Source organism: Salmo trutta, chromosome 24 (assembly GCF_901001165.1).
Source record: "Salmo trutta chromosome 24, fSalTru1.1, whole genome shotgun sequence".
NCBI lineage: Eukaryota > Metazoa > Chordata > Actinopteri > Salmoniformes > Salmonidae > Salmo > Salmo trutta.
Window position 1 is genome coordinate 42,724,511 of NC_042980.1, and position 17,104 is coordinate 42,741,614.

The 17,104-nt window shown below is 42.6% G+C and overlaps 1 protein-coding gene across 1 annotated transcript in view; it reads left to right on the forward strand.

Annotated features, from left to right (window-relative positions):
* Positions 1-802: 802 nt before the first annotated feature.
* Positions 803-17,104, forward strand: part of LOC115161340 (NGFI-A-binding protein 1-like) — a 36,208-nt gene continuing 19,906 nt past the window's right edge. The window contains exons 1-3 of the mRNA XM_029712248.1: positions 803-977; positions 14,271-15,115; positions 15,342-15,475. Coding sequence (XP_029568108.1) covers positions 953-977; positions 14,271-15,115; positions 15,342-15,475 — 1,004 coding nt within the window. The 5' untranslated portion in view covers positions 803-952. The remainder of the gene's footprint in view (positions 978-14,270; positions 15,116-15,341; positions 15,476-17,104) is intronic.

The following is a 17,104-nucleotide window of genomic DNA, read 5'->3' on the forward strand; positions in this document are numbered from 1 at the left end:
TCTCTCTTTATCTCTCTCCTCCTATCTATCTGTCTCTCTCCCTCCACCTCTCTTTATCTCTCTCCTCCTATCTATCTGTCTCTCTCCCTCCACCTCTCTTTATCTCTCTCCTCCTATCTATCTGTCTCTCTCCCTCCACCTCTCTCTTTATCTCTCTCCTCCTATCTCTCTGTCTCTCTCCCTCCACCTCTCCCCCTCGTCTCCCTTCTGTTGACCTATATTACTCCTCTCAGCACCAGTCCCTCTACACTTGATCTTTTTCTCTCTCTTTCCCTCAGTCTTCTCTCTCTCTTTTTCTCTTTCTCCTCTCTCCTTCCATCTCTCTCAGATATCTCTCGCTTTGTCATTGGACACTGTCTATTATCAGAATGGTTCAGAGTTCAGTGTTAGGTAAATGTCCCCTGTCTTATTTTTACAGCATCTTGATAGCACTTTATGTAACCAAGCACAGGAGTTGTTAGCATAATGTTGTTGTTGTTTTTACTGTTCTATTACCGTGGGACTCAAAAAAATAAGTGAAAAGAAGGTGGCAATGGAACACACTTGAATCGCTACAAAAAAAGGGTGGAGAGGTTGTCCCAAAGACAGTAAAATAGCCTACATAATGCTTGGGGAACCTCTGCTTATTTGGTTGACAGTGTTAATTGACAGTTGGACGTAGACCTATTTTCAGTATGCTACAATTGGCTTTTCAAAAATGAACTCAAACCTCTTCCTCCCTCTGGCCGCGGTCGCAGCCTGGTGTGATAGGATGCTTGTATTCCATACAGCGGCTCCCACGCCCCCCAGACACACACGTGGGGATCTGCGTCACGCAGTCGCGTGGGAGTGAGAGATGTAGCAAGGGAGGAGCAGCCCAACAGAAGGGGAGTTGGGTGGAACGAATAGTTAGCAGGTCTTTTATACTAAACCTCTATTTCACGGAGAAGTGAAGAACGGAACGAGAGGTTGGATGAGCGGCGCGAAGAGTTCTGCAGGTAGGCTACAGAGAGCGCACAGTGGAGGTTTTCTTTCCTTTTCTAGCAGGGCGCAAACTAGAGACGCAACCATAGACATCTTGGTTGGACTTTAATACGCTAAATAATGTTGTAGACATGAAATGGCATTACCAATATCATAAAGAAGAGACTGGAAGTGATAAGACTATTTGTTGATAGCCTACCTATTGTTGATGAAGTGCACATAAACTAATTGTTGGCACATAAACTAATTGATACGTTTTGTATTACTTTTGTATGCGGAGAGTAGAGTTGTGAACTGCTGTACATTTGGGCAACAATGACAGTAGAAGCGGGACGGGGTTTTTAGGCTAGTCTATGAGTGGGAATCTCAAACCCATTACTCCCGGGCGCAGGGACACAGCCGGTGGGCGTCTACATTACCCCAATGTACTGTCAATACTCCAAACATTTGAGGAATATGAAGAAACCTGTTGCACTTAATATATCTGAGTACAGTTAATTAAAGTGATTTTGTTGTCATTACTAAAACCGAAAAAGTTGGGCAGGAATGGACAACTCCAGTCCTTGGGGCAGTAGTGATATCACAGTCCCCCCCACACACACAGCTGAAGAGTCTATTGATGCACCTGTGCGTCAATCTAATTAACATAAAAAAATCCCCATCAAAATCCGGCAGTTTAAACTAGAGAGATCCGGGTTTTTTTTGCATGGGCTGCATCTCAATCCACCACATCCGCCTTGTCGGCCTTCAGCATCTGCAGTGGAAAGTCGTAGAGCTACAGCACATTTTGACAGACTAGGAGACATCCAGAAAATCGGTCTTATCAGGAAAACATCTGGAGTGTCTGAACCATTTGGGTTACAAACTAATATGACCCCACTATGTACTGTAAAAAGATTGATTCAGGTGGTTAGTAAACTATACTTGAAAATACAATTATTTTGACTTACATTTTTTGTTGTCATCTTTACTTGAATATAATTACTACTTTACTGTACTTCACATAGCAAAACCAACCTGAAAAAAATGAATACAACATAAGATAAATGCATAATTGAAACAAATATTTGTGTGTAAAAACAATTACAAGGAAAATTGTGTTTAACTTACTCAATTTTCATAATATTTCCTTTCAACTGAGGTTTACTATACTTTTACACAATGTTGTATGCATGTTTTAAGAACGGAAAGCACATTTCTATATTAATATCAAACTGTTTGCTATGCTAGGACGTGTAATGGATCATGATGAATGGATATCAAAACTGTCAGGTAAATTGACGTTCAATAATAAGACCACCCATTCTCACCATTAGCCAGATCATGCCGCCACTCTTGACAGAGGCAAATACATCAAGCTACAATGCTTGCAGCTTTACCTCCAGTTAGTGTTAGTGGAATGAACACTGCGCTCAACAATTCCTGCTAAAGTGGATAAAAAAGTCAAGCAATGAAATGCATAAATCCTTGTTTAACACTAAGACACGATCATTGAAAGTAACTAATCAGAAAGATTAGCTCGATCTAATGTACAATAACAGTTCTGGATTTGATCAAAGTTGGATCTTAGACATTTTTTTTATGTTGGACTTAATACATGAGTGTTTGTGAAAGACTAAAAGTTAAGTATATTTTGTAAAAATACCTCATGTTGGCAATACTGAAAAGCTGATGCAAATAGTTGCCTAAATGTATTTTAAGTGGATCTAGCACAATATTTATTTACAGTGTGTAAAGGGAAGAATCTCACAAACATGGGTCTAGTCTGAAGGTAACCTAGTGTCACGTCCTGACCATAGAGAGCTCTTATTTTCTATGGTAGAGTAGGTCAGGGTGTGACTGGGGGGGTTTATCTAGTTTATTTATTTCTATGTTGTGTTCTAGTTTCTTTTTTCTATGTTGGGGTTTTTGTATGATTCCCAATTAGAGGCAGGTCATCGTTCTCTCTAATTGGGGATCATATTTACGTAGTTGTTTTTCCCACCTGTGTTTGTCGTCACAGTTTTGTTTATAGTTGTTTATAGTTTATTGTATGTCTTGCATAGTTTCACATATTAATAAAGATGTGGAACGATACTCACGCTGCGCCTTGGTCCTTCTCTACAAATGAACGTGACAGAAGATCCCACCTAAAACGGACCAAGCAGCGTGGCTAGAAGGAGTGGACATAGGAGGAGATCCTGGACGCAGATTGGGGAGTAAAACCGTCCAAGGGAGGAATTAGAGGCAGCAAGAGAGGAACGGCGATGATACGAGGAATTAGCACGGCAACGACGGAAGCCCGAGAGGCAGCTCCCCCAAAACCTTTTGGGGGGGCACACGGGGAGATTGGCGGAGTCAGGGTTTAGACCTGAGCCAACTCCCCGTGCTTACCATGGGGAGCGTGTGACCAGTCAGGCACCATGTTATGCGGTGATGTGCACCGTATCTCCAGTGCGCATTCACAGCCTGGTGCGCTCGTTGCCGGCTCCCCGCATTTGCCGGGCTAAAGTGAGCATTCAGCCAGGACGGGTTGTGCCAGCTCAGCACTCCTGGTCCCCAGTACGCCTCTTCGGTCCAGGATATCCTGCGTCAGCGCTACGCACTGTGTCGCCAGTGCGCCTTCACAGCCCAGTGTTTCCTGTGCCAGCACCACGCACTTGCCGGCTAAAGTGAGCATCCAGCCAGGACGGGTTGTGCCAGCCTTACGCACCAGGTCTCCAGTGCGCCTCCACAGCCCAGTACATCCTGTGCCTGCTCCTCGCACTCTTCCTGAAGTGCATGTTCCCAGTCAGGTACATCCTGTGCCTGCTCCTCGCACTCTCCATGAAGTGTGCCTGCCCAGTCAGGTACATCCTGTGCCTGCTCCTCGCACTCGCCCTGAAGTGCGTGTCACCAGTGTGGCGCTACCTGTTCCAGCTCCACGCACCAGGCCTCCAGTGCGCCTTCCCAGTCCAGAGCTTCCGGCAACAGTTCCCAGTCCAGAGCTTCCGCAGTCTGTCGCCGGTGGGGGGGTGGGGGTACTACTGTCACGTCCTGACCATAGAGAGCTCTTATTTTCTATGGTAGAGTAGGTCAGGGCGTGACTGGGGGGTTTATCTAGTTTATATATTTCTATGTTGTGTTCTAGTTTCTTTTTTGTATGTTAGTTTTTGTATGATTCCCAATTAGAGGCAGCTGGTCATTGTTGTCTCTAATTGGGGATCATATTTAAGTAGTTTTTCCCACCCGTGTTTGTGGGATCTTATTTTGAGTTAGTGCATGTTGCACCTCTGTCGTCACGTTTTTTTGTTTGTTTATTGTATGTCTTGCATAGTTTCACATATTAATAAAGATGTGGAACGATACTCACGCTGCGCCTTGGTCCTTCTCTAAAAACGAACGTGACACCTAGTACATGTTTAACAAATTAATGGAAGTATGGAGGCAGCCTTTTGCCAACAAAAAAAAGGTTTTTAAATATGTGTCCAAAAAAAATACAGATTTCCTGAGCTTTTAAAAAAAATATCTCCTAGATACAGGACAGACACTTCAAACCCGTTATTCCTAACGATGAGGTTTTTGACTGTCTGTTTTTCATTTCTATGGGCTATAGTAGTAATGCCCACGACCTGCATGCAATAATTTATCAAATAATTGTTTCATATTTTCAGATACCAACACGGGTCCTAAAATTCCAATAACAATCAGCTAAACTATCCAAGGTATGAAATGTGTGCTGGTGCCCAGCTATGACAGGCGCCTATTTGAGACTCAGTGTTTAATTGAAGTTTAACACAATTTTTTTAACCTTTGTTTAACTAGGCAAGTCATTTAAGAAGAAATTCTTATTTACAATGACAGCCAAGGATATTTTACAGTATAAGGTTAACTGCCTTGTTCAGGGGCAGAATGACAGATTTTTACCTTGGCAGCTCAGGGATTTGATCTAGCAACCTTTTGGTTACTGGCTCAACGGCCTAACCACTAGGCTACCTGCCGCCCCAGGTAGCCTGAGGACAGCAAAAACACTGGATGCTTACAATGGTTTGGTGAAGGAACAAGTGCTTTGACCTCTGAAACTCAGGCGTCAACAATATCATTTAATGGAGCTTCAAAAAGTTGTTTTAACACACACTGGCAACAGAACACACAGAAACAGACCAATGTTAATTGATTCCATATTGTCTAATATGAGGAATAGCAAAGGTAGCAGTTTTACTGCAAGCGTGGAGTGGTACCCACAAGCCACTGCGGCCCCTCATGATGAGTTCTGTTTTTTTGTGGCATCAAAGTTGCCCATCCCTGGAGTAAACTTGTGGTTTTTCAAAAAGTGGCCTCCCATCAAGTAAATGCAACTTTTCCAGTAAATTGCCTATTTTAATTGGTTATGTCTGGTCTTTCTCCTATTGATTTTACTCCTTGGTCAGAGTTGAGAGTTTATTGGAGGGCTAGAGAGGTTGAACGAGAGGCTGTACATCACCGTCCACCAACATCGACTCTACATGAAAGAAGTGACTGAACAGTGTTCTACTTCAGATCCAGCTTTGAAGGAAAGATAGAAAAAAAACGTGTTATTTTAAACAACAGCATCTGTAGTGTCCTGGGCAAGGGTGTGTCTCTGTAGTGTCCTGGGTAAGGGTGTAGACTAGGTGTGTGTGTAGGTAAGCGAGGTGTAAAGCTTGCTCTACCGTGTCTGACTTTGGATGTGGGGAAAAGGAAGCCCATGCAGCACCTGTCTGTCTGGATCAGGGTGACTCTCAGACAGGGAGAGTGGGAGAGGGAGAGAATGAGAGGGAGAGAATGGGAGGGAGAGAGGCAGGGGAGAGAATGAGAGCGAGGCAGGGGAGAGAATGAGAGCGAGGCAGGGGAGAGAAGGAGAGCGAGGCAGGGGGAGAGTGAGGCAGGGGGAGAGCGAGGCAGGGGAGAGAAGGAGAGCGAGGCAGGGGAGAGAAGGAGAGCGAGGCAGGGGAGAGAAGGAGAGCGAGGCAGGGGAGAGAAGGAGAGCGAGGCAGGGGAGAGAAAGAGAGCGAGGCAGGGGAGAGAAGGAGAGCGAGGCAGGGGAGAGAAGGAGAGCGAGGCAGAGGAGAGAAGGAGAGCGAGGCAGAGGAGAGAAGGAGAGCGAGGCAGGGAGAGAAGGAGAGCGAGGCAGGGGGAGAGGGAGGTGGGATAGTAAGTGACTGAGAGAAAGAAGATAACAGAGAGATACTGACATAACCACCATGCTAGCTACGCTCATCCTCCTCTAGCCTTCTCACCCTGTCCAATTGTAAAGGATTTTTAATTGAGATGTCAATTGACTCCATTTAAAGTACCGGGGCTCAGCCACAGAGCAGTTCGTCACGACTATAGTAGGGATGTTTGAAGCTCAATGCTATATTCAGATCTCCCTACCAGGATATCTAAGCCAATATGACACCAATGTTGATGAAACTTAAAAAAATAAACTTGATTTGAGGTACCCAACACACTCCCTGCCTCTGTCATGAACCGTCCGGCATTAGGAAAATAAGACAAGGTCTTGGCCTGACCGAGATCAATATCTAGGCATTGGATAAGAACAAGACTAAAGCTTCTATAAAGTGATCATTAAACTTGCCACCTTTCGGACTGAAAACGTTTATGGGGAAACAGTTTTGATGAAAATAATAATTTATCGCTCTCACGTGCTCATTTCTGTCCATTAAGAACCATCGATGTGCTACATTTTTTTTTTTTCATTTCTGACGGTGCTAACGTCTATTTTAGCCGAAGCGCAGAGTTCTGACACTGGGTCGGTTGCTCCGCAACAACACAGCTGCTTGCACCAGGCTGACAGTCATAAGAAGATTATGCGAACAAACCTAGGATTCTGTAAATAGCTAGCTTCAGTGCCTTCAGAAAGTATTCATACCCCTTGACTTATTCCACATTTTGTTGTGTTACAGCCAGCATTCTAAACTGATAAAATACTTTTTTTTATCTCACCCATCTATACACAGTACCCAATAATGAGCCAAGTGAAAACATATTTTTGCTAATTAATTGAATATGAAATATCGAAATATCTAATAGAAAAAGTACATTTCTTTACCACATTTTTTGCAGTATTACTTAAAGATGCAGCATGCATAAATCACTCCGCCGTTTCTTGCTTCCTAAAATTATAATAGTTCGCTTAATTTGTGACAAACAAGCAAGCGTAGTGTAAAGAATCATTGTACCATCTAAACTGTGAAATATATAGTTTTCATAATCAAAAATATTTTATTTTCAGTTGTTTGGAGTAGAAAACCGAAAGTAAAAGACACAAGAATGAAATTTAAGAATGGATAGCATAGAAATAGCACACATAGAACATATATACCACTTCTTAGACTTGCTTTCAATGAGAATTACAGTTCTATAACTCGCATTTCTATGTGAATTTGGTCAAGTCGCCCAAAAAGTGACATAATGCAACTTTAAGTGCCTTGTTGCACTGTACAGACGTCCTTCTTTTCACTCTGTCATTTAGGTTAAGTATTGTGGAGTAACTACATTTTCAGTTTTCTCATATCTCAACTATTAAACTCTGTAACTGTTTTAAAATCCCCATTGGCCTCATAGTGAAATCCCTGAGCAGTTTCCTTCCTCTCCGGCAACTGAGTTAGGAAAAACGTCTGTATCTTTGTAGTGACTGGGTGTATTGATACACCATCCAGAGTGTAATTAATAACTAGGGATATTCAGTGTCTGCTTTTCATTTTTTTTACCCATCTACCAATCAGTGCCCTTCTTCGCGAGGCATTGAAAAATCTCCCTGGTCTTTGTTGTTGAATCTGTGCTTGAAATTCACTACTCGATTGAGGTACCTTATAGATAATTATATGTGTGAGATTGGGTACTCATTCAAAATCATGTTAACCACTTTTATTGAACACTGAATGAGTCCATGCATCTTATTCTGCGACTTGTTAAGCATATTATTACTTCTGAACTTATTTAGGCTTTCCATAACAAAGGTTTGAATACTTATTGACTCAATACATTTCAGCTTTTAATGCTTTATTAATAAAAAAAATGTTCTACAAACAAAATTCCACTTTGAAATTATGGGGTATTGTGTGTAGATCAGTGACACAAAATATCAATGTGATCAATTTTAAGGAGTGTGAATACTTTCTGAAGGTACTGTTGGAAAGTATTCAGACCCCTTTACTTTTCCACATTTTGTTAAGTTGCAGCCTTATTGTAAAATGGACTAAATGAAAAAAAATACACATAAATCTACACACAATACCCCAAATTGACAGAGCAAAAACAGGTTTTTTGATTTTTTTGCAAATGTATTAAAAATAAAAAATGGAAATACCTGATTTACGTAAGTATTCAGACCCTTTGCTCAGGTGCATCCTGTTTCCATTGATCATCCTTGAGATGTTTCTACAAGTTCATTGGAGTCCATCTGTGGTAAATTCAATTGATTGGACATGATTTGGAAAGGCACATACCTGTCTATATAAGGTCCCACAGTTGACAGTGCATGTCAGAGCAAAAAGGAGTTGTCCGTAGAGCTCTGAGACGGGATGTGTCGAAGAACATGAACGCTCACTCAATCGGGAACAATTGCAATCAATATATATATTTACGCTCAGTGTGTCGTTGGGGTCTTTGTTGGAGAGTTTGGTTCTGTTGGAGAGTTTCGTCCTCGTGTTCTCTCTCTCTCTCGGTTAGAATGGATATTTCAAAGTGACATTCATTAATGTCGTTATAGAATGGATGTTTTGTCGGTCTTCGCGTTCAATGATAACGAATTCCTAGCTGCAGACTAGTAATTAATATCAAAGACTTGTTCTTATTCTGTATCGATAGTCTAAAAAGTTAACCACGTGGTATGGTTAAAGTTCAGTAGAGGGATGCATGGTCAAACCTATTGGCCAACCCATAATGGAGTGGAAGCCTGGTCTAAGGAAAGAAACCCTGGGGGGTTTATATACTGAACATAGAAAAGGCTGTCACACAATGCCTTGTCCTGTCTGTGTCCCTGGGGCCGTGCCAATGACTTAGTTAAGACTGCAAAGGGAATTGGAGTTTCCTTCATTAACTTATGGCTAGGGGGCAGTATTTTCACGTCCGGATAAAAAACGTACCCGATTTAATCTGATTATTACTCCTGCCCAGAAACTAGAATATGCATATAATTATTAGCTTTGGATAGAAAACACTCCAAAGTTTCTAAAACTGTTTGAATGGTGTCTGTGAGTATAACAGAACTCATTTGGCAGGCCAAAACCTGAGAAGATTCCAAACAGGAAGCGCCCTCTCTGACCATTTCTTGCCCTCCTTGATCATCTCTATCCAATACAGGGGATCTCTGCTGTTACGTGACACTTCCTACGGCTCCCATGGGCTCTCAGAAGGCGGCAAAAAGCTGAATGACGTAATTCCAAGCCCTGGCTGAAAAGCTTTAGCGTATTTGCTAAGTGGTCTATCAGCGGACAATGGGACTCATGCTCGTGCACGAGACGACCCCATGTTTTTATTCTATCGTCTTTGAACGGATACAACGACTCCCGGTCAGAATATTATCGCTTTTTTACGAGCGGTTGACATGCTTCGAAGTACGGTAATGGAATATTTAGAATTTTTTTGTCACGAAATGCGTCGTGCTCGTAACCCTTCTTTACCATTCGGACAGTGTCTTGAACGCACGAACAAAATGCCGCTGTTTGGATATAACTATGGATTATTTGGGACCAAACCAACATTTGTTATTGAAGTAGAAGTCCTGGGAGTGCATTCTGACGAAGAACACCAAAGGTAATCAAACTTTTCTAATTGTAAATCGGAGTTTGGTGAAGGCTAAACTTGCTGGGTGTCTAAATAGCTAGCCCTGTGATGCCGGGCTATCTACTGAGAATATTGCAAAATGTGCTTTCACCGAAAAGCTATTTTAAAATCGGACATATCGAGTGCATAGAGGAGTTCTGTATCTATAATTCTTAAAATAATTGTTATGTTTTTTGTGAACGTTTATCGTGAGTAATTTAGTAAATTCACCGTAAGTTTTCGGGGGTATGCTAGTTCTGAACGTCACATGCTAATGTGAAAAAGCTGGTTTTTGATATAAATATGAACTTGATTGAACAAAACATGCATGCATTGTATAACATAATGTCCTAGGGTTGTCATCTGATGAAGATCATCAAAGGTTAGTGCTGCATTTAGCTGTGGTTTTGTTTTTTGTGACATTATATGCTAGCTTGAAAAATGGGTGTCTGATTATTTCTGGCTGGGTACTCTGCTGACATAATCTAATGTTTTGCTTTCGCTGTAAAGCCTTTTTGAAATCGGACAGTGTGGTTAGATAAAGGAGAGTCTTGTCTTTAAAATGCTGTAAAATAGTCATATGTTTGAAAAATTGAAGTTTTCGGATTTTAGAGGAGTTTGTATTTCGCGCCACGCCCATCATTGGATATTGGAGCAGGTGTTCCGCTAGCGGAACGTCTAGTTAACAGTCCAAAACCACATTTACACAATTTCACAAACAGTTCCATCCTTATTCATTCATTTTATACAACCATTTAGATGTAAGTCTCATAGCTGAGGCTATTATATAAACATTATTATGGTAATATGGCCGTATTGTCTCTCATGAGTTTCACAAAATTGTAGCTGGACCAGTTCGTAGCTGGATTCTTCACCGATCTTTTATACCTTCTCCAGAACATAAATGTCGTTCGGTTCTCCAATTCTGTGAGGTGGAAGAATCCTTTGTTCTCTATACGAAACCCACTCTGTCTCAAAACTGTGGCCATGAGGCAGGACATTCTCCTTCGGAATATATGACCACACTCACTTAGCCTGGTGTCAGAAGTATAGAGGTCGGGGGATGGTACATAGAAAAGGCCTGGTGCAGAGGGAGGGGGGTCAACTGTGCTCGCTGTACCCAAAGAGGCAACTTCATGACAACAGTAGCAGTCAAAAGTTTGAACACGTACTCATTCCAGGGTTTTTCTTTATTTTTACTATTTTCTACATTTTAGAATAATAGTGAAGACAACAATTTATGAAATAACACACATGGAATCATGTAGTAATCAAAAAAGTGTCAAACAAATCAAAATATATTTGAGATTCTTCAAAGTAACCACCCTTTGCCTTGATAAGAGCTTCGCACACTCTTGGCATTCTCTCAACCAACTTCACGAGGTGCATTTCAATTAACAGGTGTGCCTTGTTAAAAGTTAATTTGGGGAATTTCTTTCCTTCTTCATGCGTTTGAGTCAATCAGTTGGGTTGTGACAAGATAGAGGTGGTATACAGAAGATAGCCCTATTTGGTAAAAGACCAAGTCCATATTATGGCAAGAATTGCTCAAATAAGCAAAGAGAAACAACAGTCCATCATTATTGTAGGTAAGTCAATCCGGAACATTTCAAGAACTTTCAAAGTTTCTTCAAGTGCAGTCGCAAAAACCATCAAGCGCTATGATGAAACTGGCTCTCAATTCATTAGAGTTACCAGCCTCAGAAAATGCAGCCCAAATATATGCTTCACAGAGCTCAAGTGACAGACACATCTCAACATGAACTGCCAGAGGAGACTACGTGAATCAGGCCTTTGTGGTTGAATTGCTGCAAAGAAACCACTACTAAAGGACACCAATGAGAAGAAGAGACTTGCTTGGGCCAAGAAACACGAGCAATGGACATTAGACCGGTGGAATCTGTCCTTTGATCTGATGAGTCCAAATTTGAGATTTTTGGTTCCAATCACCATGTCTTTGGGAGATGCAGAGAAGGTGAACGGATGATCTCCGCATGTGTGGTTCCCACCGTGAAGCATGGTGGAGGAGGTGTGATTGTGTGGGGGTGCTTTGCTGGTGACACTGTCTGTGATTTATTTAGAATTCAAAGCACACTTATCCAGCATGGCTACTACAGTATTCTGCAGCAATACACCATACCATCTGGTTTGCGTTTAGTCCCACTATCATTTGTTTTTCAACAGGACAATGACCCAACACATCTCCAGGCTGTTTGACCAAGAAGTAGAGTGATGGAGTGCTGTATCAGATTACCTGGCCTCCACAATCACCCGACCTTAACCCAATTGAGATGGTTTAGGATGTGTTGCACCGCAGAGTGAAGGAAAAGCAGCCAATAAGTGCTCAGCATATGTGGGAACTCCTTCAAAACCGTTGGAAAAGCATTCCAGGTGAAGTTGGCTGAGAGAATGCCAATAGTGTGCAAAGCTGTCATCAAGGTGGCTACTTTCAAGAATCTCAAATATAAAATATATATTTTGATTTGTTTAACACTTTTTTGGTTACTGCATGATTCCATATGTGTTATTTCATAGTTTCAATGTCTTCACTATTATTCTACAATGTATGAGTATGTGTGTCCAAACTCTTCGCTGGTACTGTGTATAAAGTAGCAAACATTAAAAAATAAAACAATGTGGCAAAGAAATTAACTTTTTGTCCAGAATACAAAGTGTTATGTTTGGGGTAAATCCAACACAACACATCACTGAGTACCACTCACCATATTTTCAAGCATGGTGGTGGCTGCATTATGTTATGGGTATGCTTGTCATTGGCAAGGACTAGGGAGTTTTTTGGGGATAAATCTAAATAGAATAGCGCTAAGCACAGGCAAAATCCTAGAGGAAAACCTGGTTCTGTCTGATTTCCAACAGACACTGGGAGACAAATTCCCCTTTCAGCAGGACAATAACCTTAAACACAAGGCCAAAAATACACTGGAGTTGCTTTCCAAGACAACATTGAATGTTCATGAATGACCTAGTTACAATTTTGACTTAAATCAGCTTGAAAATCAATGGCTAGACTTGAAAATGGCTGTCTAGCAATGATCAACAACCAACTAGACGGAGCTTGAAGAATTTAAAAAAAGTATAAAGTGCAAATATTGTACAATCCAGGTGTGCAAAGCTCTTAGAGACTTACCCAGAAAGACTCACAGCTGTAATCACTGCTAACGGTGATTTTAATATGTATTGACTCAGGGGTGTGAATACTCATGTAAATTTGATATTTCCAATACTTTTGCAAAACCTTCTAAAAGCACATTTTCACTTTGTGATTATGGGGTATTGTGTGTAGATTGGTGAGGAAAAAAAACATTTTTTATCAATTTTGATTTCAGGCTGTAACACAGCAAAATGTGGAATAAGTCAAGGGGTATGAATACTGGGATTGAGTTGATTTATAATTGAACATTGGGATTGGCTGAAGTTTGTGTGAAATTCTCAGTACAAAACCCACTCAGTGCAATCTAATGTAAATGGGCCACTGTGATAGACAGCAACCTGCCTTGTTGCTTCATTTCACTCCCTACTCCCTGTCACTCTTCTCACTGGCTATGTTGGGTACCGAGCTATAAGCTGTACTGGGGACAGGGAGTGGGGGAAGAACGCACACATACCACACATACACACACACACACAATGGTTGACTCCATGCTGAGAGAGAGACTACTACAATCTGAAGTCAAATGTCCCCAACCAAGGAGGGCCTACAGTAGCACCTAGATCTTCTGCATAGATTCTGTCACACCTGGGCCCTGACAGTAAATTTAAGTAAGACAAAAATAATGGGGTTCCAAAAAAGGTCCAGTTGCCAGGACCACAAATATAAATTCCAACTAGACATCGTTGCCCTAGAGCACGCAAAAAAAACAAATCATACCTCGGCCTTAACATCAGTGCCACAGGTTACTTCCACAAAGCTGTGAGAGGTAGTGAGAGAGAGAGAGAGAGAGAGGGAGAGAGACCAGAAAGAGAGAGAGGAAAATGTTTTAAAGACCATAAACCTTCCAATAGTGAACAGGATAACATTATCTTGATCTATAATACCTAAAGGATCTAAAGAGAGAGTGAGCAACTACGCGTGCTGCAGAGTATGTATGGTGTGTAACTCTCCCTGGTCTCCAGGAGTGTGGCATGCTGGGATGGGTTCAGATCTGCCTCTCTGTGACTGCATGCTGCACTGCTTCACGTTCTGTTTTCCTCTAATCTACTGTACATTACAAGTATATATCTGGAATATTTGTGCTGTGTTTTTATATTCATAGGATTATTTATGATTTATTTATTGTTCAGGTCTTTCACGGCTGAACTTTACTTTGTATTTCTGGAGTTTGAATTTGAACAATTTATTTGTATATATATGCATTGGGCTGGTTTTAGTATTTCATAGTGGTTTTCACAGTGTTAAGACTATCCCTTCTCAGACTTGACATACCATGTTATGTCATAATCTTTATGACTTATGACGGTTAAAGTATATGGCATTACTGTGTGTGTTCTGTCAGGTATGTTGGCAGCATTGAAACTAAGTTGTCAGTGTGTTCTGTCAGGGATGGCGGCAGTGTTACCCAGGACCCTTGGGGAGCTCCAGCTCTACAGGATCCTCCAGAGGGCCAACCTGCTGTCTTACTACGGGGCCTTCATTCAGCAGGGCGGCGACGACGTGCAGCAGCTGTGTGAGGCGGCAGAGCAGGAGTTTCTAGAGATCATGGCCCTGGTGGGCATGGCCAGCAAGCCCCTCCATGTTAGGAGGCTCCAGAAGGGTCTTCGAGACTGGGTCACCAACCCGGCCCTGTTCAACCAGCCCCTGGCCTCTCTCCCTGTCTGCAGCATCCCCGTCTACAAGCTGGAAGGTAACGGTAATTCTAACGCTAGCGCCCACGTCACGGTGCGCACGCTGCTGGCGGCGGAATGTGTGGGGGAGCCCATGAGGGGTGCGGCGGTGTCAGGGGTGGGGGGCGAGGGACGAGGATGTTCGGCCTCTGGGTCTCCAGTGCAGAGTGGCAGCGAACCTCGTTTCTGGGGATCCTTGTCCTCTCACGGCGGCGGGGGAGGGGGAGCGGAGAGCGAGCAAAGCCTGTCCCCTGCAGAGTTGACCCTGGGTCTGGGTTCTCCCTCGCCCTCGTCCCCCCGCGGCGAGGAGGTACTAGATGCCACAGCGTTGAAGTCGCTGGCAGAGTGCGTGGAGCGGCTGGCCCAGGCGCTGCCCCGGAGCGACCCGTCCAAGGTGAAGGAGGGGCTGCGGGGCAACAAGAAGCTGTCCAAGGTGATATGCCACATCCTGGACATGGAGGAGGAGGACCCGAGGAGGGCAGAAGAGATACGCAAGTACAGCGCCATCTATGGACGCTTTGACTCCAAGAGGAAGGACGGCAAGCACTTCACGCTTCACGAGGTAGATGGGGGTGTGTGTGCATGTGTCTGTTTGTATGTGTGTGGCATCAGTGTGCAAAAAAGTATAACATTTTCAGATATTTGGGAACTTGATTGTTGTCATTCAACTTTCAAGAAAATGAGAACCTCCTTCATAACTCGTTATAACAATAACCCTCCAACTGCTCTCCTCCCCCTCTCTTCTCCTCCCCTCCTCTCCTCTCTTCCTCCCCCTTCTCTGTGTCTAGCTGACAGTGAATGAGGCAGCAGCTCAGTTGTGTATGAAGGAGGTGTCCCTGCTGTCCAGGAGAGATGAGTTGTTTGGTCTGGCTAGACAGGTCTCTCGTGAGGTCACCTACAAGTACACCTACAGGACTAGCAAGTGAGAACACACACACACACACACACACACACACACACACACACACACACACACACACACACACTGAAAGCAGTGTGATTTCGTAAGCAGTCCAAGCATCAGGAGGATGAACGGAAATACTTTCATGTGTATAAAGGGTGTAATCTTCCTAATGGGTCAATCATAAAAAGAAAACATATATATATATATATATATAGATAGAGTTGAAGTCGCAAGTTTACATACACTTAGGTTGGAGTCATTAAAACTCGTTTTTCAACCACTCCACAAGTTTCTTGTTAACGAACCTTAGTTTTGGCAAATCGTTTAGGACATCTACTTTGTGCATGACACAAGTACATTTTCCAACTATTTTTTAAAGACAGGTTAATTCACTTATAACTCACTATATCACAATTCCAGTGGGTCAGAAGTTTACATACATTATGTTGACTGTGGCTTTAAACAGCTTGGAAAATTCCAGAAAAATATGTAATGGCTTTAGAAGCTTCTGATAGGCTAATTGACATAATTTGAGTCAATTGGAGGTGTACCTGTGGATGTGTTTCAAGGCCTACCTTCAAACTCACTGTCTTTTTCCTTGACATCTTGGGAAAATCAAACGAAATCAGCCAAGACCTCAGATGAAAAATTGTAGACCTCGACAAGTCTGGTTCATCCTTGGGAGCAATTTCCAAATGCCTGAAGGTACCACGTTCATTTGTACAAACAATAGTACACAAGTATAAACACCATGGGACCACGCAGCCGTCATACCGCTCAGGAAGGAGACGCGTTCTGTCTCCTAGAGATGAATGTACTTTGGTGCGAAAAGTGCAAATCAATCACAGAACAACAGCAAAGGACCTTGTGAGGATCGTAGATGAAACAGGTACAAAAGTATCTATATCCACAGTAAAACGAGTCCTATATCGACATAACCTGAAAGGCCGCTCAGCAAGGAAGAAGCCACTCCTCCAAAACCGCCATAAACAAGCCAGACTATGGTTTGCAACTGCACATGGGGACAAAGTTTGTACTTTTTGGAGAAATGTCCTCTTGTCTGATGAAACAAAAATAGAGCTTTTTGGCCATAATGACCATCGTTATGTTTGGAGGAAAAAAGGGGAAGGCTTGCAAGCTGAAGAACACCATCCCAACCGTGAAGCACGGCGGTGGCAGCATCATGTTGTGGGGGTGCTTTTCTGCAGGAAGGACTGGTGCACTTCACAAAATAGATGGCATCATGAGGAAGGAAAAGTATGTGGATATATTTCAACATAAGCAACATCTCAAGACATCAGTGAGGAAGTTTAAGCTTGGTGGCGAATGGGTCTTCCAAATTAACAATGACCCCAAACATACTTCCAAAGTTGTGGCAAAATGGCTTAAGGACAACAAAGTCAAGGTATTGGAGTGGCCATCACAAAGCCCTGACCTCAATCCTATAGAACATTTATGCGCAGAACTGAAAAAGCGTGTACGAGCAAGGAGGCCTACAAACCTGACTCAGTTACACCAGCTCTGTCAGGAGGAATGGGCCAAAATTCACCCAACTTATTGTGGGAAGCTTGTGGAAGGCTACCCAAAACGTTTGGCCCAAGTTAAACAATTTAAAGGCAATGCTACCAAATGCTAATTGAGTGTATG